Genomic DNA, 27,589 nt, shown 5'->3' with positions numbered 1-27,589 from the left:
TGACCACCGAGAAAGAGCTGCCAAGGCATCATCCCTGTGACAGCCATAAAGGAAGAAGCTGTCAGAGGGAAAGAAAAGGATTATTCTTCTATTCTTCCATGTTCCCTTCCTCTCCCTCTCTTTCTTTACTGTTATTGCTGTGGTAGGACTCTCCTTCCTTGTCTTTGTTTCTGCATCTTTTACTTGCTGTCCAGAGGGACATCGACATCCTTTCCATCCTGATTTTGACTCCTTCTGCCTTGTTCTTAAGTTTTCTCCTTCTCTGCCTGTACCTCCCCTGTTCTTACTTTCACTTCTCTCATGCTTTATCCTCCTTTCTCAGCAAGTAACCTCTAAATGCTGCTATTCAGATAAAAGGCAGACTTCGTTTTGATGCAAACAACTTCTTGAGGATTACACAAGAGAAAGGACATGGTGTTATGTGTGAGTACTTATCTGTTTTGTAGATGTATGGAGATTAGCAGATATCTAAGATATAAACCAAATCAAAAGACAAAACTAAATGTGTGAGCATGTAAGCATTTGGAAAATATGTTTATTTGCACTTTTTTACCCACTTTCTGTTAAGCAAAAAGCGTGGAGAGCCATGCGTTACACCTAAAGCTCCAATTCCACTTAGCGGTCTGGTTCAGTTTGGTTCAGCATAGTCTGATGCAGTTTGGTGGCTTAAGGTTCAGTACACAATCATTTGCCCTTCCACCATCAAAAGTTAGGAAAGGCACCTTAATAACTGATCCATTCTACTTTCAGGCACTTTGTAGTTAGACTACCAGGAGTACCTAATGCCCTATTTGCACAAGATTAGCATTGCCAGGGGCAAATTGCATACCATATTTCAGCACACACAGAGGTCCACAGGTAATTCAAATCCTGTGAATCAGCTTCCTGTACTTTAGGTAATTATGTTTTTTACAGCCCATGCAGCTTTTCATGCCCTTTTGTTTCCTGATCGAAAAAATAATGCAGGAGACTGTTACAGTTTTGACAGCTATCGGTTATAATTAGTGCTTATCTTTCTCGTTCAGTAAATTTAATCTCATGCATTAAAATGTCTTAACTTATTTATGTAAAGTCTGCTGTCCCAATGTGCGCGCGCACCACTGCTCTCTTCATATGCACTGTACTTTTGCTCTGCTTCCTATGGTTTCTCTTTACAAGTGCTTGTTAGTATAATAATAGTATTATTTAGCTGTAATTCTCATGCATAACACAATTCATGGTTTGAAATGAGTTGCTCAACATTAAGAGGTCAGGCTGTTGTGGATGCGTAATGGCCTTAGCTTTATGGAGCGCAGAATAACATCAACAGCATCAACTGCAAAAAAAAAAAAAAAAAAAAAAAAAGATTAAAGTAACAGAGGAGATGTCTCCCTTTCTCCTACATCAAAAGGACTTGACTCTCTCTTACACAGTCTACTCATCTACAGATTTGCACAGGTGACTTACGCAACCTTGATGCATAAGGGAGTTAGAGGGGTTAGAGGAAATATTTCACTAGTTTATGGACAGCTTTCTACGGATCTAACAAATGTTAATATAAATACATATAGAGGGAAAAAACACTTAAGCGCACGTTGTCCAGGGAAACTGGTTATCAATATGTACAGGACACATGCAGGAAACGTCATCTCAAGAATGCAATGTGCACTTTTCATTTTATTTGTATGAACTTTAGAAATAAAATTCACTTAGCATTTTCATTGCTGCAGCCAAGCAGCACCCTTTTGTTTTCCTTTAGAAATGTCAGTAAATTTGACTACATTACAGACTTCACTTATCCTGATTAAATGCACCGCACCAAACACTGACGTCAGGGGGGTGATTCCCATGTGAATAGTACATAAGAGAGGAGCTATACCTGCTGCATTCCATTCATTGGTAAAAAGAATCTTCATTTCCTCTGCAACAGCAATACTGACGATCACAAAATGTGGCATGGTGGCATGTTCTAAGAGCTAACTCTTTTGAATGATAAGAGCCAGCTCCTCTTTGAGAGTGGATGTCCTTATGTCCCCACTTTTGATGCTTTTTGATTGAAATTGAAAAAAACGAAAACAAAAAAAGTCAAAATGTTAGCAAATGAAGAGACAACTTGGAGCAAAAAGACTGTCTCTTATTACAAAGATAAGACAAACAATCCAGATCTAGAGAAAAAAGAAAAAAAAAACTGTCCCTAAGACTGAGGCTGGACAGACATTAGTTGTGGAAACGTAAGAAAGTTCAGGGTTTACTGTGACAAAAAAAGCCAGAATGGTACCAAATGAAAATGCCTCTGAGAGCCAAAGGACTAAATGGTAACCTCTGGGAGACAAAAGACTGGCTCTTACTACAGAGCAGAGACAAATGATCCAGACCTAAAAAAACAAATGAATAAATAAAAATACCTCAGTAAAACTAAGGATGGACAGACATCAGCTGTGGAAGCACAAGTAAGTTCAGGGTTTACTGTGAAAAACCATGCCAAACTGTACTGAACCAAACCAGACTGATTGGTGGAAAACACCACAAGAGATAAGACTAACTATTTAATTAACAAGTTTACCCACAGAATATAGTATAATTCAAATCAGCTGAAAAATTAGAGTAATTAGAATATGAATTCATGCATGCAAATGTATCTGAAATTCCCATCCCAAACAAAAACATCAGCTATTTTAATAATCCTATCAAAGTTAATTTTTATGCTTAGACTTGTGCAGTCAGGATTAGAAATCAGCAGGAAAACCTTGTTTTGCATTTAGTATTTCAGGTGTTTATGATATCATTACTGAAAGCAAGGAGAGGAGATATTAGACTGAAAATAATTAAGCTGACAGAAGCAAGGCTCCCCTTATTCTAATGATGTCAGGTAAACAAGCAACTATTAACATGTTAGCCTAATATTTACAGTATGTTATGCCGCACCAAAGAGGACAAAAATTCAATAATGCATATTTAATTCTTAATAAACAGCCTGTACAGAAAATTCTGCATGTTAAAGATTAAAGAGCTTTAAGCAAATTACTTATCACTTTTAATAACAGTTAATAAATCATATGAGGAGATCTCATTTGTCAGCTGCAGTCAGTCTTAAGTGGATATGCTGTAATTTCAAGGAATGGTTGCCTAATTCAAATGCCAAGGTCAGACTACTAGTTATCATTAGAGAGGCATCAATTGAGAGAATTAGGGCCAGTACCAACATTATTATTGAAATCACAATTTAGCAGGAGTGTGACATGACCTCATGCCACTAGATCTTGTGAGATCGAAATGTCACAAGATTTCTCGTCAAGGTGAAAACTGTCTCAGGAGATCAACATTGCACAAATATGAGCAGCAGCTACCATGACAGAAAACAACAGCTAATTGTAAATTACAAAGATCACTAAGATGCCCTTGACATGACCATTGACACAACTGTTCAGATTACTCCTGCTGACCCACAAAATCTATTTCTTTATCCCATGCAGTTTGTCATAAGCTGCCTTTCCACCAACGGCTACAATTTGGTGTGGTAAACCTCAATGTTGCTTGTGTTTCTACGGACACCCTTACCCTCACTTGGTGGGAGAGTTTAGGGTTGAGAGTTAGGATCAGAGGTGCAACTCAGTCTAAGCAAGAAAAAATGATGATGCTGTAGGGTTAGCTAAGTTTTTTTAATGTAGTGTTTTAGTCTTTTTCATTTCATGTTCTTGTAAGCATGATATGTAACATAACTTCTCTAAAATTGAATCACCACAGTGAACAACGATCAAGGCTACATCTGAGATGCTTCAGGATCTTCAGACAGAAAGGCTAGCATGTCTGAATTTTCTTTCCGCCTTCTTTGATTAGTTTCTTACATCTGTGACATTGACCAGTCAGTGAAGGAGAAGCAAAGAGGAATGACTGAGTTGTTGGTGTAAGATGGAATATTGAGGCAGAGGAAAAATTTGTTGAGCTCTGCCTTTATGACATGTCGAGGAACCATGATGACAGATTTAAAAAAGAGAAATATTGGCGAAAGATAACAGATGTGCATAAGCAACTTACTGTTAGCATTTGCATCAAGTTAGCATATCATTCATCATAATGTTTGGATTGACAAATATAGTGTCAGGCAGTAAAAACAGTAATTTTGTTTACAGTCTCTGTCACCGTCTTGCCCTCCCTTCTTCCCTCCAGCACCCTAACATCAGTAGTGATGATTGGCTGGACACCACAGTGTAGTCTGTCATGTCTCTCAGTCAAGTCACGACACAAATTCATGGCCCTGTGATCATCTTATCTGAGACAACGACCATCATAACAGTAAAAGAAGGTTGGGCTGCCTGACCCCTGCATGCGTCTATGTATGTAGAACCATTGCACCAATTCTACCTTCTTCTATAAGACAGTGCAAGTGTGGTATCTGGGCCATAAATACAAATGTGAAAAAATAAAGCCAAACAACAAAATCCCATAAGCTATGTGGGGGAGTCGTTTCACCAAACAAAACACTCAAATAGAGTAAAAACAAAGACAGAAAATCCTTCTGAAAAATTACATTGGTGATGTGCCAGTCAGTGGCTCAGCTGTGATCGAGGCACACTGAGTTCACAGTTCACACTTAAACAGCCTGCTGACCCCATAATACACTGGGGTACTGCTATGCAAGGCCAGCTGCTTCCTAGTGTGTGCCCGGGAGAGAGGGGGTGAGACGGAGAGAGATAGGGAGGGAAGCTGCTGAGGCACTGAGCGCTCAGCCACCCACACACAATCCCAAACGAGAGCTATGCCATTTCCACATGCAAGAGGCAAAATACACACATATAAACACACACACACGTGCAAACACAAACACATTGCCCACATGCATTGCCTGAAACCAAAACAAGCCAACAAAAATGTGTCCCTGGCCCACATGTTTTTAGGCTCTCAGGATCTGAAATACCTGTCTAGTGCAGAAGCTAAATGTGTTTGTGCATTGTTTGTGTGTGTGTTGATAAAAGAGGGATGAAAAGTGATAACAGTTTAACAGAGGGAGAGTACAGCAGTGAATTACAAGTTGGTAAAAAGTAGAGCTGTTAGGGCTGGGCAATTAAACAAATTTTAATTGAATTTAAATGAATTACTTTCAGCTTCACACGATTATGGAAACAAGATAACTGACATTAAATGATTATTAAGTATTGTTGTGGTCAGTTTGAGAAGCAAGAGAGCTAAAGCAGGTGTTAAAAGCGCAGGCACTGGTTCAGGAAACAACAACCCTTTGCTTTTAAGGAGTCAGATTCGTAACCTTGCAAAGCCAATGGCTTGGCTAGATTCCATGTCTGTCATTAGGGAGATCCATCTTGCAAAGCTCTATTTTGAAACAACTGTGCTCATTCTGAGATTGGACGGCATAACCAGCATCATTTGAGGATAACAAGGCAGTAGCAAGGCACAGGGTTTAGTTGTACTGGAAGCCCATAGCAATAGCTGCCGCCGGTGTGTGTGATGACAGACAGAATGTTGGTCTTATCATCCTCTGAGAGTTATCTGGCTGAGACCTCTATGGTGGGCACTTTTGGCTCATCTGTTGCAGACCTCGAAAGTGGGCAGAGCTCTAACATGGAACGGGAAATGACGTTTCAACCCTTGTTGGGTTATTCTTAGTTCTTTCTTAGTTCATTAGTTCCCCTTCTCCCTTACCCAAACCACAACCCTCTTTGGGTTCTTCTTAGTGTGTGGTGTGTACATTTAAAAGTACCCCCCTCCTCCTAACCCTAACCTTTAGGGTTGGACAGCAAAACCCTAACCCTTGCTGGGTCTTCCTTAGTTTGCAGTGTGTTACATTTAAATTCAAATTTATACCCCTCATCTTAAACCTAACCTCTAAGGATTTAGGGCCAAACCATAATCCTCTTTGGGTTTTCCTTAGTTTGTGATGTATATAAATTTAAATTCATTCCCCTCCACCTAACTTTTAGGGTGCTGTGGCCTAACCTGTTTGGTTTTCCTTAGTTTGTAGTGTGTTATCAATAACTTTACCCCCTTCCCCTAACCCTAACCTTGGGGTTCGGGTGCCTATCCCTAACCCTCTTTGGGTTGTCCTAAGTTTGTGGTGCGTTAAATTTAAATGTATCCTCCCCAGTAATTTTTTTATTTTTATTCATAAAATTCTGCTGTTGTTAAAAACAGCCACTTACCGTAACCTTTGACAGCGTGCAGGAAGTATACATTATTTAGTATGTAATGTTGTATCCAGCTTGGGTAATGTCTGTCACTTCCAGCCTCACAGTCGAGGTCTCCCCATTGTGGAGGTCTGCAACAGATGAGTCCAAAACACCCCAAAATAGAAGTCTGTGGCCATATCCTTTTGTGGAAAAGTACTGCCCTTCCCAAATGCTTAGTATGGGAGGTTTCCCAGATGGATCTAAGATATATCCCATGAAATGGGTAAGTGAAACAGGTTATCTGGAGTGTCGGGTTATCAGACCTGGAACAACTCAAAATAACTTGCACAGTGCGTCACTTGCACATGCTAAAATTATTGACTAATTTGATATTCATTTAAAGATGTAGATTAAATCAAAGTGTACTCATGCTCAAATGCATGATACTGATTGTCAATCAAAATAATCGTCATCAGCATTTTGCTACAGTCAAGCAGCCCTAAGAGCTAATATCACCAAAAGAGAGGGAGAAACAAAGGAGGAGAGGGGAAAATGTATTTTTATAGGAAATTAAAATAATGGAAGCGGGGGGGAACTTCAGAAAAAAACAAAGAAAAAGAAGGAATACAGAGGAGGAAACACAGGGGAAAAGATGAAAAAAGACCGGAAATGAGGAACAAGGGAGGTGCTAAGGAAAGAAAGGAAGCATCATAACATGAAGGGAGAGGATAGGAAACAAGGACCGGAAACAGAAAACAAATGTCAATCTGAGAGGAAGAGAAGAAGAAGGCAAAAGAAAAGAGAAGCAAATAAGACATAGCCTAACTAAAAAATAACAGGTTATTAGAGGGAACGCATGAAAGTAGAGGTGACAAAGGTACTGAGGAATGAAAAGGGGAGGGGAAAGGAAACAAACGGGAAAGGAGGGGGTAAAAGTAAACGTGGAAACAAGAAAGGTGTAGAAGAAGAACTGAACAGGTGAACAAGGAAGAGGAAAAGTGATCCAGGGGGAATACAGGAAAGCATGCCAGAAAGTAGCAAGGCACAAAACACAAGAGTGAAAATGGGAGGAAACATATAGAAGGAAAACAAAGAGCATGTAGAGAGTGGTACTCACCTCGCCGCCTCCAGCAGCTCATCCTTCTTGTATTCACCTAGATGATTACAGAAGATCATGGTGTCAGACAGCTGGCCGCTAACACACAGTGACCACACGCACACGCACATCATCAGACAACAACCACACACACTAAAAAACAGAGGAAGGATCTATCTACAGGAGGAAGACACCATCTCTCTTTCTATCTCTCTTCCTTCCTCCCCCCCCCTCCACCTCCTCTCTTTCTCTGCCTTTCTCACTCAGTGCGCACCCCTCTGGCTCCGGTTGCCGTGACGATGCGTTGCCGGCAGCGACCACAGCACATTCATTGTTTGGGCGAGGAGCGGCAGACTGACACGCGCTCTGCCTCTATCCGTCTGTGTGTCCGTCCATCCCTCCCTCCTTTGCCGTGTTTGTCCCCCGTCTCTCGGCCGCCGCTCATTTTGCTAACCATCTTCGCTCGTTCTCCATCATTTCTGTCGCTCTGCTTCTCCCTCTCTCTCTCTCTCTCTCCCTCTCTCTCCCTCTGTCTCCCTGCTTTTTTTCCTGTGGGCTCAGGAGGCGCAGTTACCATCAAAAAAACACAACAGAAATAAACAAACCCCTCCCCCTACCTTCCTCCCTCGCCCTCTCTCCTGCTCTCTCTCCTTCTCCTAGTCCCCCCCCCCCACTACTACAGTCACAACACCTTCATATATGTGCCTCTTCTGGCTGGGAAACAGACGAGGGAGGGGGAGACAGAAGCTCTTCTTAGATATGTAACATTCTGCAGGAATAACATGTCTGTTTGAGCAGTGGCTTTTCTAATTCACATAGTCTCCTTTAAAGAATGCACTACTGTATATGAAAATCAAAAGGATTAGCCTACTGATTACTAAAAGAAATCTTCTTGTTAATTCTGGACTTAATTAAGATATTCTAAACACCCTGATCAGACTCAGCATTTAAAACTACAACTCAGAAATAATCCATTGCAGATCTTATCATCAGTTTGTTTTCCACACTTATACAGTAGACTTTAAATATCAGATTTCAGTCAATCTTAATTTTCTAAATGCATCATTTTCACTTTTTCCACCCATCTAAAGTATCTTGTCTCAGAATTTTATGATTGCCCAACTGTATCTTTAATCCAACCATATTTTTAAAAAACTTTTAAAAAGCTAATATTTTGTAAAGATTAGCAGGTACTTTAATTAATAAGCAGAATAAAATGAACAGAAGCATTTTTTGTAAAACGAACAAAACCATCATCTGACAGTGCTGACAAACATCAGACAGAGTTGATGAACATCTGCCAGAGTTGACAATAATGATAAAAAGTAATGGCTTTTACCAGCTTTAAAACACAAATTATTACTTTGACTGACTATTGATTAGGGCTGGGCAATTAATTAATAGATTAAATCACAATATTGCCTGCTGCCACTGCAAATCGCAACAGTTGCGATATTCCTGTAACTTGAAATGTGTTAAAATACCAATTTAATACTTTTTTTGCAGCAGAGATTTTATGCACATGATGGAAAAAAACCCACATTATTTACTTGTATATGTTTTTCTTAAACAGAATGAGACTGACATAAACATGACCATCGTCTTCAATATAGCAACTGATATCAAATTTGTAATATGAGCCAAAATAATCACAATGAGATATTTGTTTTAAATCATTTTGTCCCAATATATACTATTTAATATTGTGTAGGTTATAATAAAGAATGATTTATTGCTTGTATTTATTGAAAAATATGTAATACGAGAAACCTAAAAATAATTGCACATTAAATCGCAATACTGGAGAAAGTAATCGCAATTACATGTTTTAGCGAATCTTTCAGCCCTATTGCTCAACAAAAACATCCAAAATGAAGGTGAAACCAAGCTCTCTCCATGCTCTATCTCTCTTCCTTCCTCATTTTATCTGATATTCAATTTGCCAACATTTCCAAACTCCTTTAAGCTGATGCCGATAGCAATATTCGTGTCAGTGAGATGACATGCTATTTTTATGCATGAATCAGTTTTGAAAAAAAAAAAGTAGTTTATGTCTACAGTGTTTGACTTCATTTTCAGTATATTTGAATAATATAATTAATTTTATATTTTGGCATCTCAAACCCTACAAATGTCAGGTGGTGCAACCATCCAAAGTAAATGAAGAGATTACTGACACTAATGAAAATGGCATTTTAATTGTGTGAAATTTAAATTAAAATACTTTGGCATGATTTTATGGTTGAAAGCTTTAAACAAACAAATGTTATTAAAATGTATTGTTTTAAAGTTAGTGAGAATTTATAAAGTGTTTTGTCCCAGAATGTGTAAGTTCTTAAATGTCAACCATTAACCTTAATCATGGGTATTTTTATTTTCACATGAATTAATAAAAATAGATTGTTGCATAAGTTATCATTTATTCAACTCCATCTGACACTCATGGCCAAGTGAAATGGTTTATAGAGCCTTTTCAAGTAAATATAAAAACACTTATTTTTAGTCACAACTGAGTGAGTACACTTTGCATGTCAGGTGGTACAACTGCTAAAAATGTATTTCACCATTAAACTTGTTTTTATTTTAAAGACATATATGTCCACTTTCTAACAAGAACAAAAGTAACAACATGTGCCAGTGTATTTACTGTTTATTTGAAATTCATACATCTGATTTTAACCTCGCACACACACACACACTATATATATATATATATATATATATATATATATATATATAATATCAAGTTGTAGTTTTGAGGAAATGAAACACTAGATGTTTTCTGCTTTATCTGCAATAACTTGCTCTATGCTTTAAGGAAAGCTTTTGTGTTTAAATAACTCAAACTGTCATTATATATAATAACAGATACAAAGAATAATAACTGTGTAGCAAAATGTTTGATTTTCTTCTGCAGGGGAGCCTTAGCCTTTCACTGTTCTCCATTAACAAGACCCCAACAGCAACAAAGCTAAGAGTTTTTATTTGAAAGACTTAACTTAACATAACTGAAGTTTCTAAGCAGTTCTATTTTCAAAGAGCAAAGTGGTCAAAAGAAAATATTGACATATTTGATAGAAAGGAGGGGTAAAAGCAGAGTTAAAGAAAGATAAGTACAATGTCTAAGGAGAAGCAGCAGGCTCATACTGTTTTCATGATCAAGTGGCACTCCATGTTATCAAGGTTAACAATGTATTTTACAGGAAAAAGTGTGACAAGGTCCAACCTAAAAAAAATTAGACCGGAAGAGAGTCTTGGGGGTTTATTCACATAGGCAAACCAATCTGTAATATTTCTTCTGCAACAATGCTCTTTTTCTGAGAGGGGCTTCAGAGACAGAGAGGGGTTTTAAATTGAAAAAGGAAATAAAAGAAATCAAAGGCAGAGGGAGAGGTAAATGTATTAAGGATAAATGGAAAGAGGATGAGGAGGATGGGCTGTGTGTACATGGCGCAGGCAAAGGGGTGGGGTAGGGTGAGGAGCGGAGAAGAAAGGTTATAGAGAAGGAAAAGGGGGAGGAGGGAGGAACAAAGGATTTGCAGATGAAAGAGAGAAAGGATGATTAGGGATCTGCAAACTGACATGCATGGATTTGACACAGTATAATTGGTGTTAGCGAGGCTAAGGCGGAACAGTCGGAGGAAGAAGAAAGGGGGGTGGTAGAGAGACAGAAAAATATGAAAGAACAGACGAATACCAGAGAGAGATCAAGATGCAAAATTAGATGGTGTGGATTTGAGCCAGGTTCTGTCCTGAGAAAGGACTGGTTTTATTACACACCTGACATTCTTTACAGCTAACTATATTATGTTATCATTGTGAGTTTAGATCTAATGATACTCTGGACTCAAGATATGAAACAGTGCTAATCTAAATTTATTTCATGGGAAAAGGAAAACACAGCAAACTCTTTAATACCGAAGTATGTCAGTGTTTGAATATGTTGTACATTGTACGGAGAAATTCTAGTAAAACTTAAAAAAATAATAAATCACAGTTGTAAAGTCAGTATTGTTCTTGTTTTTTTATGTAAACATGAGTGATGTTAGTTAGAAGTAGCTTTAAATATCTGCTCACTACAACCCCTCTAATGCCTAAAGTACTTAAATACATGAATGAAACTTCTATTAAAAATTAACTATTAAAATAGTTTAAGTTTCCTATCGGTTATCAGGCATCAGTAGTAAGAAATTATCAGTTATTGGTATTGGTTCAAAAAAATACTTATTCTGCAACACTACTTTTCATCCAGTGTATTTCATCCATTTTCAATCATTCCTGCCACTAGCAGCTAATCCTATCTGCCATATTATTTAGCCATATGGGCTGTAACAACCAAAGGCAGGCTGCTCCACTGTCCCATCATGCTTTGCCAGACTCTCAGAGTTATTCAGAGAGCCTGTGATGTGGCCCTCTGCTAACAAGAACTGCTTTGAATAATTGCAGTGAATAATGTAACTTCATAGAGTTTCAATTCAGTCTGTAGAGTACTCCACGCAGAGGGTGCAGCAAAGCTGAAAGCTCTTTTACCAAATTCTGTCCCCACCCAAGGAACAGATAAAACAAGTGTAGTGCAAGAACAAAAGGCATAGCAACTGCTTGTTTTCTGCAATAAAGCACATAAATAAGAGGGCATCAAGCCTTAAAGGGCCTTATAAATTGGGGTCAGCCAATTTGCACACTAGGAATGGGTGGTAATACGGTAATATGGTACACCAGGGTATTAAAAATAGCCATGGCATTGCTTCAATTACCGTCATTAAGACGGGGCCAAGTTACAAGTGTCCCTCTTAACTAGCAGTGCCACTGCCAGTGTGTGAAGATGCCTTAACATGATAAATGAAATCCTGCTTATGATTTCATTTCAGTTTGGAAAATGATGAAGGTGCTCAGAGCTATACCGGAGCATTTAAACTCATGCACTGTGCGCAGTGGCCTGGCTCCTTGGCATGGCGCTGGCACAGTGGTGTGGTCCTGTCTAAAGTGTTCAAGTGCACTGCTGGCTGTAAGGTGATCCACGGTATCGTGGGTTTAAAAAAAACACGCCAATTCTTTCTGTGTCGATCAGTGATGAGACACTCCTTTTTTGGGGGAAATATAGATGAAGTTGTGATACTTGTAAGTTGCTTAAAGCTCTATAATAGTCCGGAACATTTCATAAGCATCTTATATAGTAAACCCGCAGCATTATGGAGCAGAATATAAATAATTAAGGCCGATCTGTATCTGTTTTGAAGCACACGGGACATGAAATCACATTCCTACATACTGTATAATAGTATAGTGTGGACTGTTATCTTCGTACAATACGGCACAGAGATCAGCTAAGTTATTACGCACAGAGACACGAAGAGAGACAGAGAGAGAAGAGGGGAAAAGGAGATGAAGGATGATTATATTCTGTAACTCTGCTCACCTGTAAGGTGTGAAAACAAAAGCTTCAACTTTAAATCACCTCCAGCTAGGGATGAGCGGTAATACCACATACCAGGGTATTAATATATACGTTACTGCTTTAATCACTGTCATGAAGACAATGGGCTACTGCGTAAAAAGCGCACGTTTAAAAATACCTTACGAGTCAGTGTCCATTCCCACCAGCAGCACCACTGTATGTGTGTATGTGTGTGTGTGTGAAGATGCTTTAAAGGTGATGACAGAACTTCTGTTTATGATGTCGGGCCAATTTGGTAATCGACGAACGTGCGCGTACACACCGGCGCATTGAAACTCGTGCGCCGTGACCTGGCACAGCACTGCATGGCACCACGGTCTTCTGTAAAGGCACACTGAAACGTTCACCGCTGTCTGTACTGTAATCCATGACAACGTGAGTTTAAAAGTATTTTAATCCTTATTTCTGAGTGTAGATCAGTGATAAAAAATGATGAAGATTATTAACCACACACGGGCATCCTGCAGCAACAGCAGCGCAGGCACAATTAAAAAAACACTGAATGGTTTTAAAAACGTTCAAACTTAGATGTACTGTTTTTTTTATGTTAAGTAGATGAAGTCATCGGTGCTGATTGGTTTTAGGCAATGAAGTAGTGCCTGATGTTTTATAAACTTCATATAAAGTGAACTCGTGGCAGGATGGAGCTCGGCATCGTTGCACTACGAGGAAATAATATAAAAGGTCATTCTTTCATCAGTTTAAAAGCACACTGAACATAACTTAACATTCCAAGAACCATATGATAATAGGTTATTATGTCTCATTTTAGCCCTGGAAGGAGCAGAGGGTAGAGAGGGGAAAAGGGCACACGTCTGTGTGGAGAGGAAAAAGAGAAAAGTCATTTGCACGTGTGTCCTAAAGTATATGTTAACTTCTATGATTAACTGTTGATCGCTTACAGCGCTCCTGGCAACGTCTCCCTATATACCTTTTTTTTTTTTTTTTTAACTTAAGCGTTTTGATAAAGGATTAAACGAAGCACTGTGGAGGCGCGCTCCCGCTTTGCCCAGTCACGCTATCCTGCGGGGGTGGGGGGCAGTAATAATATTCCCTGGTGAAATTTGGGGAGGGTATGACGGTATTAAAAAAATGGATACCGTCAATCCTAGTGCACACCTTGTGGTTCTGGCACTGAAGTATCAATGGCTTTCACAAAACACTGATCTTGACTGTCACCTAGTGTACATTTCAAACCCTTGAAAGACCAGAGTATGCAGTAATCTCTTAACCTGACACACCAGATGGATTCGTTTCACACATCCATCTGGAAAAGCTTCAATAGGAAACGTTTGAGAAAAGGCAGAGGATTTGAAAAATCCTCGGAGTATGATTGGGTGAATGTTCTGTCTGTCACATCTCTACGGGCAAATCAGAGCAACCAAACAGGTGACATAGCTAGCAAGCTGTGCGTGCGCAGCTACTGAGGAATAATGCGAAGCATGGCGATTATAGACAAGTAAGTCTCGACTTTTGTTGTTTTTGAAAAGAAAACAACTCACTGCTGTTCTTTGTTCTTCTTTTAACGAAGAAATGTCATCAAGTTCTGATAAAACTGGCGCTTTAGCAACATCCACGCTAATCTCTTCCTCCATAACTGCACCAGCTCTTGCTGCTGCTTGTTTACGTCACGGCTCTGCTGCGCCTGAAAGTACTGCCCCTCGTAGTTGATCGGTCCTGTCACTTTCTAACTGGGCCCAAACGGTTCAGATGGGAGCTTTGCAAGATGGATTCACCAGTGGAAAAACGAGGAAATGGGCATATCCATCTGCTTTGCAAGGTTAGTAATCTCTGGGACTCCTCTGGAATGGACAGTTTCAAACCAACCTTCCAGTGTTGGTCATTAATATGTTTTTGTGTCTAAAGCTTTACAGCTTGGCTTCATTTTACATGCTGCATCATGTTGGCTGTGCTATTTTTGTCATTAACTAGTCTCTTGCAATATCTTCATGTGGTTTCTTGTCTGCTTGCCTCAGGTCGATGTTTCCCACTTTGAAATAACTCATATTCTCATCCTCATAATCTTCACTTGATTCTAGATAAACACTAATGGTGAAAATTGGGGCCAATATGAAAATGATGATGATAATTTAGACAATGCCAGTACTTTTATGGATGACACTTTCATTTCTTCTTTTAGTCTAAGACTCCAACTGTACCAACACTTTCTCTCGTGTACTACACTATGCAAGCATTCAGTTGACTGGACACAACAAATCAACAATGGTTACAATGGCAATGTCTGTCAACAGGGCTGATATCAGCCAACACTGATGTCAGATGCATCCCTACTTGCTTCCAACATGTCTGTAGCCTCTCTTTCCTGAACACTAATGGCAAAAAATAGAAGCTGAAAGCAGGCAGCATCAAATGCTGGTTAGAGTACTGCAAAATAATTTCATCTCATTGATTTGAATGAGGTATTGTGACATTCCTCAATACAACTGTAAGCCTTGTAGTAGGAATGGGCAATATCTTATTGTTTGCAATATACCGCCAAAAAAAAAAAAAAAAAAAAGTTTCCACGAGAAAGCGGCATTCAACCATGATAACGATAAACTATGGTTGACGACGTAGGTGTCTGCGTTCTTCGCGCACATATATGTTATCAACTGCGACACACTCATAACAAAAGCGCACCAAACATGGTGGAAGGTGGAGTTGAAACAGAGAATGAGTTTATTGCTGAACAAGGAGCTACCTCCATTATCTGGAAATGGTTTGGTTCCAGGAAATCAGACGTGGAGTAGACAATGGTAATTTGCACAGTGTGCTTTATTTTACGATCCCCTATTCCTCCGTTTCCGCAAATTACGCACGGCCCCACCGTTTACACGAGGAAATGTCGGAGCGCTTAGTCTAATATTTAGAAATATATGAGTAATAAACTTGCATGTCATGTAGATTTTCTATAAAGTTAGCATAATATCAAATTTACAACAGCATACAATCTACATAATATGATAGATAACATGATGCATGTTTCTTTTTATCAGCGCTGTGGATTCTGTCTTTTAGGTGCATAGCTGTCTCTTTATAGTAAACACCTCACAGACAGCAGACAGACAGACAGAAGTGTATGGTGGAGGGACAGATAAACATTAAAGCACCACACTGTATGCCCTATATCTGAAAATGTAACTACTACTACTACTACCACACTATAAGCTTCAGTGTAATTATAAATCATGGACTTCATCAAACTTAGTTAAAAATAATGTAGAAAATTTACTTCTTTTTTTTTATTAACTTAACAGCAAGAGTTTCAACTTGGACTTGAAATAAGTGACTTATCTCTGCAAAAACAAACATGGCGGAGCCTGGCAGCTCTGCTCCACTGAAGGAACCTCCAGATTTAAAGAGGATATCAGACTGCATTTTGGATTTAAACACGACAAAGACAGAGGCAAACTAGACAAAAGAGGCCATACTCAGCATGGGCCACATGGAGGTAAAATAGTGATGTAAATACTTCTAGTTTAGTGTCAATTTTTAATGCAGACCCTGATATTTTTAATAATGTGCAAGGTTGGAACATTCTTTGTACTATTTCCAACTGAATTTCTCATTGAATCTCTTAAATGTAGAAGAAATTTAGTTGTTTTTTTTTGTTGTTTTTTTTAACTAAAATATCCCAACATGAATCAATATTGAATAGAATCAAATTGAATCAAGAACTGAATTGAATTGGGGCCTCGAGAATCGGAATTGAATCGATTCAGGCAATCAGTGGTAACACCCAGCACTAATTTATATGTAGCTGGTGTAGTTAAGCCGCCCATTTTATACATTTTACCTCGCCAAAAAGATTGTGTTGAATGGTGCAATTTTTTATTGTGATTTATCGTTATTGCAATAAATACAGCAAAATATTGTGATACATTTTTTAGCCCATATCGCCCATCCCTACCTTGTAGTGATCTGAGTGCAACACCAACACGTCTGTTTTTGATTATTATTAACTATATATTTATTAAGCCAGCCTGTCCTATTTGTGTTGGTAGTAAAACATGACATTTGTTATGTAAGTAAGAATGTTTACCATGAGAAGCTACTTAAACAGCATGAAACTTTATTGAACCTAGCAAATCTTAATGATACCAACCTCTGGAGCAGCAGTCGTTTTATAAACAACAACAAAAAGGTGATTTCCCATTCATGGTTAGCTATTCCTCCTTCCACTTTTTCAGTTCTGACTAATGTCTGGAGGTGACTCAGTCTCCACATCAATCAAAGTGTAACTTACACTGCGACTGAAAACATATTCCATATCATTATGTTTAGCTGAGTCTGCTGTCATGCCTGGTGTGCAAATGAGGCTTACCAATGAATCGTCGGCACAAGGTATTCTTTTTGCTCAGCCACAGTTTGCTTGGGATATTCATGCTTTGAGAGCACAAGTGATTGTGACTCAGCAGTTTTAATTATTCTCTCTCTGTCTCTCTGTCGCACAAACACATATTTACACACAAACAGTGGACACACAGGCAGACGGGTTATTTGAGTGAGGCTCTTAATCAGCTGCTAGAACTGCTACACCTAGACAGCACACAACAACACCAATACACCAATTATTTTCTAAATGGGGTATTTTTTTTGTTCTTATCTGAAATTAGCATTCAATTATTTACACACACACACATACACACAACACAGGAGATATGTTCAAACCTGAGGGAAAAAAGGCAAAAACTAACCAAGTATTCTTTCTGAAACACAGTAAAATGCATGAAACTGAAAAACAACAACAACAAAAAAAAAAACCCTAAACTCTGGCTTTAAGATTTTTTTTATTTTAGGTCTGTCAAGATTAATCACGATTGTCTAAGATCCGCAACTAGTGCAGGTCTTTATAAAATTGCGATTAATCGCATGTTTTCTTGTCTCTTTAAGCTTGCTTTGGTTAAGCCACTGCAGCGTCTACCTGCAAGCACAGTGATGTAAAAGAAGACCATCACTGCTCCTTAATGTCTCATTTCACTTAAAAAACTCACAGATAGCTCAGTGGGCAAATCAACAGTCATCTATCTTGTGCCATAAAACATTTTCCTTTTTGTTGTTCCCTTATTTCCTTTTCAATCCATAACAAGTTCCTTTTTCTGTGATCAATCTTGTAGTAAAATCTATCTCACTTAATCTTACTCATATTGCATATGCAATGTGAACTGCTGTATTGAAGGGCCTGATTATGTCAATTTCACTTTCAATAATGAAACATTTACAAAAATGTTTTAGAAAAAGAGATGCTTCAATGTTTGCATGATGTGTAGAGTATAACACATCTGCTGCAAAAATGGTTCTAAACTAGATAAAGAAAAACAATCTTGAAAAATAGAAACATATATATTTATATATTATTCTTCAATGTAAAGAAAGCGACGAAAATGTGGAGAAAAAACATGTTGTTTCCTTGCTAGCATCCATGTACAATACATTGAATTGGCTGCTGTCTGGATGAAGAAAAATGCGTCAACACATGCCTCACCTGACCATGGCTGGCTTGACAACGCGGTTAAATGTTAGTGATATCAACAGACATGGATGAAAAGAAAAGCAAAAACCTGTGAAAGAGAAGAATTGGCTTTTTCTCAACAACTTTTGATAACTGAGCCCGAGCATTACTGCTTTAATGTTGCAAGTGAGTCATGAAGTCTGGAAAACACTTTAAATGTCATTTATTAATAGAAAAGTAATCGTTTCGATCTGGCAACATGTGTGCTTGGCTGCATTTATATATTAAAAGTGGCAAATGATATGCAGCAAAGTTTTATAAGACAGTGGAGGATAAGTGTATTTAAATATGGATGAAAACTTCTGAATCTGAAAGGGTCTGTCTCTCTCTCTCTCTCCCTCTCTCTTTCTATGTGTGTGTGGTTGTTCACCCAAGGTGTGGACAATCCTGCTGACTCCAAACAGAAGAGACAAGGACAGGTTAAAGCTTGGGACAGGCTAGCTGCCTCCTGAATGATGATATAATGTGTGTTTTTGTGTGTAGCTATGTGGTTGTGCTTATGTGAGTGTCACTCCCTAGGCGGAGTGCAGTAGACACCAGATATCGCTGTTTGAATTCCAATTACTGTAAGCTTTAAAGCATGAGCTCTTGTTTCTACATGCATGTGCATGTGCTTGCATATAATTTCATGGTTTTCCTAAGGTAAGAACAAGTCAAAGTCATACTGTCCTGATTCTAAATATATCACAGATTTTATACATCATGACCATGCAGCATAAGCCGAGCCTGCTCTGTGTCTGTCTGTGTACCGAGTTGTTGTACAGGCACAGATGATGCTGACTGATGCTGACTGGACCATGAGTCGCCTCAGTACCCAGCTGTCTGCTTGTGTGTTTGTACGTGTGCAGGGGGGCTACTGTGTGTTCAAATCAAATATCATTTGTTGTAGAAGCAGTTTATCTGCTGTTATACAACAACTGGCTTAGAGTCAGGAGTTGAGAGATCCACTTATAACCTCAGCAAGGTCGCAACTGCTGAGGTTGAGAGTGGATCAGTGCGCTCTGAGACCAATCAAACAAGGGAAAATAGATGAACAGGAGGTTAAGGGAAATTATTAGAAGGGGCTGTTTGGGTACTTTGCTGGCTCAGCTTACTTTACAAACTATCAACTCTTGTGCTGGGTGAATAATTGCTTCACTGAGTGCACTAAAGAGAACTACTCATGAGTGACTGTTATTTTAGTCACCCAGTTCTCCATCTTACACTTCCCTGTGCTTTGAATGCACAAGAAAAGAGATGTTTTTTTTTTTTTTTTTAAGGTTTTATTTTTGGGCTTTTTATGCCTTTAATGACAGCGGAGGACAGTGGATAGAATCAGAAACGGTGATGAGAGAGTTGAGGTAAGACATGCGGGAAAGTGCCACAGGCTGAATTCGAACCCGGGCCACCGTGTACATGGGGCACGCCTTAAACCACTATAGGCCACCGACGCTCCTAAAAAGAGATGCTTTTTTGATGTGTTAACAGCATGTATACACTTGACCTTGATTAGGGACAACTAAAGGAATATTTAAACAGTATTTGTCATTGCAGTAGAACAGTGGTTCTCAACTGGTCTGGCCTCAGGACCCAGCACCATCTGCTTCATAAAAAATTTTAATTAACCTCTTAAATTTGAAAAATGTTGCAGTTTGGACCTTAGATGGTACAAAACATATGGTTGACCAAAGAACCCGGACAAAAAAACATGTTTTATAGTAAATCATTACATTAATGTTAAAATGTGTGGATTCAGGTTGTTTTTTTTTTTTTTTTTCTGAGATCTTATTAAAATAAAACACCATGGGGAAACCAGATTTGGTACCCCAAGACGGTAAGATAACTATTTAGAGATATCACTAAATAACTAAAATTTACTCATTATTACAGCAAAACCAAAATGGGGAATACATCTGCCAGGGATGGGTATGAGTACTTAAGTAAACAATGTGGCCATCATTACTCGAGTAACAAACTGAGTTACTGAGCAAGAAGGAGACTAGTGAGAGAGGCCACCAAGACGCCTATGACTACTCTGAAGGAGTTACAAACTTAAGGAGCTGAGATGGGAGAAACTCTGCATACAACTATTTTCCGGGTTCTTCACCAGTCAAAGGTTTAATGGGAGAGTGACAAAGAGAAAGACACAGTTGACAAAGGGCTCTGGTATTTGAGGGGATTGGAGACAGGCCAGGGGCCTGAAAAAATGATTTTAGCATAATATGTCCCCTTTAAAGTATTTGCTCTTTTATTGTAATAATGATAAGTCAGTACTCCAGTACATGATTATTAGGTCATACAAATGCTCAAGTAATGAAACTACAGTAAAATTCCATCCCAAGTGTCTGCGTTCAGGGCTTCTTTGAATCATAGAATCTTTTTCTAATAAAAATTATAATTGCTATAATTACTTACAGTTATTTTCCAGGCATACAAATCAGCTCCACAAACCACTTTTGGGTGCCCACCCACCAGTTGAAAGCTACTGATTTGGCAATTTTAACCAACTGAATAGTATATCCAATGTTTGTTCAAGTTTTGTAAGTACATCAACAGTGTTTGTGTCTTACATCAAAGGTGGTATCTGTGCAAGCCCTATGAGTCTTAAAGCTTGTTTATGACTTACTGTAAAAGTGATTAAGGAACACTTTTGGTCTGTCATATATTGGAGATTCCCTATTTGCAACTAATTTTTTCAGACAGATTACAACACCAACTTTAATATGGCCCAGGGGCTTTTGCATTTAATCACAATGGTACATCAAGATTTACTGCAAAATGGTTTCTTTAAAACAAAGCACTACAGCTCCAACTTCCTTCAAAGTAAATGACCAGAAGATGTGCAGTGAGAGCCTTGCTCAGATCAGACAGTATCTGAATTGCCTTCTTTCCTCAGCTTCTTTCCCTTACATCTAGAGCAGCACTGCTCCTGAGGGGTAGAAACATACCTATACCTATAACAACAACAACACAGAAAAACAAAAGCATGTCAATCATGATGGTATCAGAAAATTACTAAGCATGCCTGAAAAAGCTAGTACACACAGCAAGGATGTCCTTCACCGTTTGTTAACCTGATAAAAAGGAAAGGAAGGAGATTGTAGCATCCACTTCTCTCAGGAGCAAAGCAATAACAGCCAAGTTAGCTATGGAGAAATTAATAACGGTAAGATTAGATTGTATTGCAGCTGTCTTGTGTGTGACACGCAAACACGAGTCATGCAACAACCAAAAAAAAAAACAAAAACACAACAGACTGTCAGCTCATTTCTCTGCATCTGATCCTCAGTAGTCTGACAAGCACACCGGCTGGTTCAGCCCACTCAACAGAATGACTCATGACCAGATAATAAAAATTATCATTGCCATTTTAAACAGTTATGTTGTAGCTACAAGTCAGTAACTAACTGGGTGAGATGTGGGATTTTTTTGTCTATAAAAGCCTTTTTAGCTAATCTTATAGAGTACAGTCTTAAATTTCTCATATAAATGGGGTTGTTCCCTGAGGATAAAAAGCTTCATTAGGCCCTTTTTATGATTAACAAAGGCTTTCTTGTTCAAGTGTTAAGCATTTTACAATATCTGCAAGGCAAACCACACAAATCTGTATCTGATTTCACAGGAAGAATATTTTATTACTTCTGTGTCTTATATGCACAAATGGCGTGACTTAAATAAGACTTGCTCAAACCTTTCAGTTTTAGAGAAGAAAATTCCAGCCAAAGATACGGACTGTTTTGTACTTATTTTTCTTTACTTTAGATGAGTTCATTAGCTAAATTCTGTCAGTCTGCTCTGGAAGACTGGCCGACTGCCCACACTAACTCACTCAGTGTGGTGGAGGAGAGCAGCCGTGTGGAAAACTAGGCAATTTCAGCTGCGGGAAAATGGCCCAAATGGGGCGAAGGAACCTTGGAAGTGCATCACATACACATTCACACACCACAAAAAAATAAAAAACAGTCACTTCATTTCACTTCTCTCGCTAGGTCGTTTTGGAAATAGGGTTGGGTGGCTCATTTATCACTGGGGACCAATTGAAGAGCAGTCATTGTGGTAATCAATGAGCTTGTCACTGATGGGGGGAAGAAAGCGAAACACTTGGCCTTCCAACCAAGATTTCCCGCTTTCTTTCTCATCCTCACACGCTCTGAAGGTGCACACAGGTGCCAGGCAGCATTTAGCCCTGTTGAATTAGCAGGACGAAGCCTTTAGAAGAGCCGCAGCCGTTCTCTGTCTTCAAGATTCGTCAGTTAAATGATGAGAGCTGCCCTCTCTTCTGGTCGCTTTGAATTCACTTGGAGTCCCATCAATTCATTTCTCTGTTGGCCAGTCACCCAAGCCAGTGAGCATCGTCATCGGTTCTCTTTGTGAACTTCCTCATCTCCCTTTTCCATTGTTTATTGTCTTCCACTGTGGCTTTCTCTCTCCTCTCATTCATGGACTCCATCCCCCTGCTCCCCTGCTCTTACACCTCCCATAATTTTCTGCCAGCCCATGTTTGAGAGCATGCTGGCTAATTTTCTGTTATGTTTAAAGCTGCCTGCCTCCCATGACCATTCTTTAAAGAAACAACTTTCTTTGTCTCTTTATTCACAACAAACATGAAGTAGAGCGTTCTGACAGCACATCATCAACCTCCAGCATGGCAGTAATACATTTTTAATGGAGACACATATGTTATGTGCTGGTACACCACTTCAAACGTTTTTTTTTCAATAGTTGTAGAGCAACAGCAGGAGCAGGGACAAACTCTTCCCACAGCTTCTGTTAAATGTTTCTAGCTATAAAAGCAGGATAGGATGGTGAAAAACACAAACCGATTCCAAAAGATGAAAAGCTGTCTGGCAGTGAGAAATATCTGATTGGTAACAGTTCCAGTTCCAGTTAGGATGAGCTGACAGGAATACTGTACAAAACACAGGGCAAGAGAAGTGTGTTAACAGAGAATGTACTCAAAGGATAATCCATGAGTTGCAGTTATTAGCATGTTTTCATTGTGGATGTAGAGGTTTCTTTTTATGGCAAAGAGGTTTTTGTGTGTCATCAAAGGTCTGGGCAATGGATGGCATCTAAACTTAAAATGGACATGGAATTAATACTTCAAGACTAAGTGAGCCACAAGATTACTGTTTTCAGTTTTAAAAACTATAATCTATATGGCTAATTAGAAGGGATGCATGATATTGGATTTTTGCCCATATCCCGCTATTTGCAAACTTATTTTAGCAGATACCAATACTGATATATCATATACAAACCTTTTGTTTTATTGTAAAAAGAACCAAGATCTGATTTAATTTGGGGTACTGAGATAGAAACCACAAAACAATAAACATTTAACCACTTTAACTGTCTTTCACAAATTACCCCTCTTGTGTCTGTCAGTTTGTTGTTATATGACAAATGCTAATTAAAATGTACATTACTGCAGTTGTTTGTAATGGGTAAGCATTAGATATTTCATAATGTTGTGGTTGGGATCTTTTTTGGCAGTAAGCACTTAATAATACTTATTTTAAAGGTTTGAAGTGCTTTTCTGCATTACCCCCTATCTTAGATCAGTTGCAACCAATTGTATCAAGATCTTTCTTGAGTATTTAACAGATATTTGCTCTTTAGATTGCTTTTGTATGTTTTAAATCAAAGTGTATAAAGCTTTAATAAGGTTCTTAAAATTGTATTAAACTAGTCAAAAGTGAAAAGTCTTAAGAGGAAGAATATCTACCCAAGGTCTTTTCTCCAGTTAAATGTGCCAAAAAACTAACATGACTGTTGATTTTGAAAGTTTTATCCTGGTCCTTTAACAGATGTTACCATAACAGCTGATACTGAGATAGTGGAGTGCTACAAATATCTAGGTGTTGTTCTAGATAACTTTCCATGTTTCTTCTGAGATGATGACTCGGTTTCACTGAAGTTTTACTGTACCTGTTTTAATTTTCTGCATTGTTACAGGGTTTGGAAACCTAAGCTTGGCCAATAAGAATCACCCTGTTGATCTTGTAAAAACTGGCAGCAAAATCTCAGAAGGTCAGCAGGCTGAGTTAATGGCCATTTATAACAGGCAGGTCCTGCTGAGGGCTTGCGCTATACTGGATTGTCCAAATCATCCGCTTCAGAGTGAGTTTTTAGCTTTTGCCCTCAGGTTATCATTTTCAGGCTCCTGTAAGGAAGACTAAGTGACTCCAGGTTTCATTTATCCCCAATGCAATTCATTCTCTAAATGGCCGTTAGCCATTAGTTAGGTTGTTCATGTTTCACACTATTATTGCTAATTTTCAAACCTCCACATTGCACTTTGCCTTGCATGGTAGAAATTTCCATTGTGGTATGAGCTCTAGACTGATTGCTCTTGTTGATTTTGTGTGTATTGTTCTTTATAATAAGCAATTTTAAATGCAATGTCTGAACTTTTTAATTGGACCTTATTTTACTGATGATGTTGTCCTTCTTTATGTTGTCTTTTGTATGCTCCTGGTGCAAAACCAATTTCCCCATCCGGAACAATAAAGAGAAAAAAAAACTGTATCACTGATTGCATCATCCTCAGCCACAGTGGATTGTGTCTTTGGATGGGTTTTCCTCACTTCAGTCCACTCAACTGTGCACATTTCTTGCCCTTTTCCATCAATCTGTTTTCATCCCAGTTTTCTACTTCAATTCTTATTTATCTTTTCCATAGATTTTTATCAGAGTTTAAAAATGTTATTAATTTCCAGTCGTAACATAGATGTAATGGCAGCTCCTGTCCATCTTTGACCATCTGTTGGATACCTCCATGATAAGGCTGTTTAAATCAGAAATGGTTTTGGTCAGCTATTTTCAAATTAAATGCAAGTATACTTTGGAAATTCAACTGAACAAAGCATCTGTGTTGCCCACGACAATGGTTGTTGAAGAGGTGATAGCTGCAGTCATCATTTTGAAAATGCAGACGTACAGTCCCTATAAAGTGATAACAAAAGCTGTATTTTTGGTTTGCTGTATGGCAGGCCACTGTGTTATGAACCACCAGGCCAAATTTCAGTCATAAAAATCATCCCAAGGTTTATCAAATTAAGCCTCAAAACCATGAAAAATGAGGAAATAATAACTGCTCTAGGATGGTGTGGGCATGTCAGCCATGTATTTCTTATGAAAGAGCTGAAGCCACACCCAGTCACAAGAAATGTGATCCAATTAAATAAAAATAAAAATGCTTCAATGTGAATGAAGGACTCATTGATCTGCTATGTTACTATGTTACAACGCTCTTTAAGCTACCAAAAAGAGGTTAGGGATTAAATTTACTGTTTTCTGGCACAAATCTAGACCACTGTGGCTGATAGACTTGGAAAATTTAATTCACAACTAACAAAAACACAGCATGCAGCTGGCTGTCAACTTTCATCGAAGACAGAGACATCAGCTAACAACAAACATTGAGATGAACTGCTCTGTGATTTTATATTGTTGTAACATTGTGGGGGGTGGGGGGTGGGGGGTATTTCCCCTTAGTAGCTGGTGACCTCATGGGCTGCTATTTTTGCCCTGCTCAAATTAAACCAAGCCAGGAAAAAGGTGAACAACTTTCTAGCAGTCTAAAAAAAAAGACGTCCTCCTCTCCAACACCACCTGATGTTTGTCCTCTCCTCATATCTATCTGTAGTCAGTGCTTGTGTTTTTGCCTCATGTAGCCTGGTAGAGAGGGAGACAGGCAGCAGCCATGTGAACGTAAATGCGCTACTCGCACAGCTGGAGCTATTTTCTAAACTGACAGGACTTTAGTGAAATATTTACCAACACAGTCTCGTCTGACCTCAGACATACAACTTATAAATGCTCCGGATCAACCAGCACATTGAAATTACTCCTCCGATCAGTCTGGAACACAAACAGGTGAGCCAATCTGTGCGCTGTAGGGGAGTTAACTCCTCTCACAGCGAGCCTCAGCTGCGCCCTTAAACTATTATTGATCATATTTGACATAAAATGAATGAAAAGTCAGTCCCTCCTCTTACAAACTTGGCTGGCACAGTGAATGAAACAGTGAAACAAAATGGCACTGACCTCCTGGCTGTGCGTAAAAGTGCCACGTTACGCATGGAGAGAAGGACAGAGAGGAAGAAACATCCTTTTATCTTCCGCTCCAATAACAGAGACAGGGACAGGACAGAGAAAACACACCGCAGACGTTTGCAGCACGAATGTGATTTTAGAATGTATTATACTCGCAAAATCATGTTGCTCCTGATGTGCAAAGAAAGGCGCTATTTTTCTTACATAGTCGGCATATATTCTAAAATCCTGTGTACCCCCTGGAGTGCTTTCACATATGCGTACCCCTATTTGAGAACCACTGATCCAAGCGCGTGCTGGCTGCGGTTTTTGCTTGCGTCATCACAACATCATGTTTTGGCCTTGTTGTTTCAGTGATAAAAATCTTTCGGCCAAAAACCAAAAGTGCACTTTTGGGCCATTTTTGGCTGAAAATTTACGGTGGCCAAATTTTCGGTCCATCCCTACTTTTATACTTTAAGTAGTTTTGAAACCAGTACTTTTATACTTTTACTTGAGTAAAAAGCTTGAGTTGATACTTCAACTTCTACAGAAGTCTTTTTTAACCCTAGTAACTATACTTCTACTTGAGTAATGAATGTGGATACTTTTGACACCTCTAATGGGAATACCTTGGTTATTTCGGCCAGTCTCAACTGGGCGCTCAAGAAAATTCTGCATTTCATTTTGCAAAACAAGAGGCTGCCACTTGCTTTGTAATCTCTAAATGTAGCCTTTCTGTGGGATCGCAGTCCTGCATTTATCTTAACTTTTTGCACTCAGACTTTCCCAGCAGGTAGATATTCCAGTCACGGGACAGGGCTTCACTGTCTCAGTTTCAGTAAGCCTGGTTGAAGTCATTAAGAGTTATCCGTGCATGAAAATCTCGTCAAGGTGAGCTGTTTTGAGCTCACGCACCGATTGGAGACACTGTGAGAGTGTCAGGGAGTTCAAAAGGCGTCTACAGTGCAAATATTCTTGCTTTCAGTTGGGCAATCTTCTGCAGTAATTTGCAGCAGGCTGTGCACTTCATCAATGTGTCTGAGCACAGAGGCATTGCATTTTCCAAGGCTCTGCTGTCAGTAGTCCTGTTGGTTGCTGTCTGAGAACTGAAGGCTGTTGAAAGTCGATGATTGCAGCCCAGAGTTTCAGTCATAAATTATCCTCCCAATGATTTAGTTGTGACAAGGATTCAGCTTTAAAAGCCCAGTGGTAAAAAAAGAGGAAAATGTTGAAAAAATAATAACTACATGATAACAAAGCAGAGAATAAAAGAAAAGGAACGTCTTTCCTTTTGCAAAGCAGGACAAATGAAAGCCATTATATTCTCTAGAGATTTTTTTTCCCTTCACACTCATATCAACTTATCCTTTCAGCCGCAGTTTCTTCAACGGTGACAGCCTATTATT

General features: G+C 38.9%; 1 protein-coding gene across 3 annotated transcripts in view; it reads right to left on the bottom strand.

The window, feature by feature from the left end:
- Window positions 1-27,589, bottom strand: part of LOC121524976 (poly [ADP-ribose] polymerase tankyrase-1-like) — a 140,159-nt gene that overhangs the window by 77,606 nt on the left and 34,964 nt on the right. For 2 of the 3 annotated variants that reach the window (XM_041810632.1, XM_041810635.1), the window contains exons 5-6: window positions 21,089-21,094; window positions 7,216-7,252 (exon numbers count right to left, since the gene is read on the bottom strand). In XM_041810632.1, the coding sequence (XP_041666566.1) occupies window positions 7,216-7,252; window positions 21,089-21,094 (43 nt within the window). The remainder of the gene's footprint in view (window positions 1-7,215; window positions 7,253-21,088; window positions 21,095-27,589) is intronic. The other variant, XM_041810634.1, reaches the window with a different exon arrangement.

Source organism: Cheilinus undulatus, linkage group 17 (genome assembly GCF_018320785.1).
Source record: "Cheilinus undulatus linkage group 17, ASM1832078v1, whole genome shotgun sequence".
Classification (NCBI taxonomy): domain Eukaryota; kingdom Metazoa; phylum Chordata; class Actinopteri; order Labriformes; family Labridae; genus Cheilinus; species Cheilinus undulatus.
The sequence above is the reverse complement of the archived record's forward strand: the minus strand, read 5'-3'. Positions and strand labels throughout refer to the sequence as shown.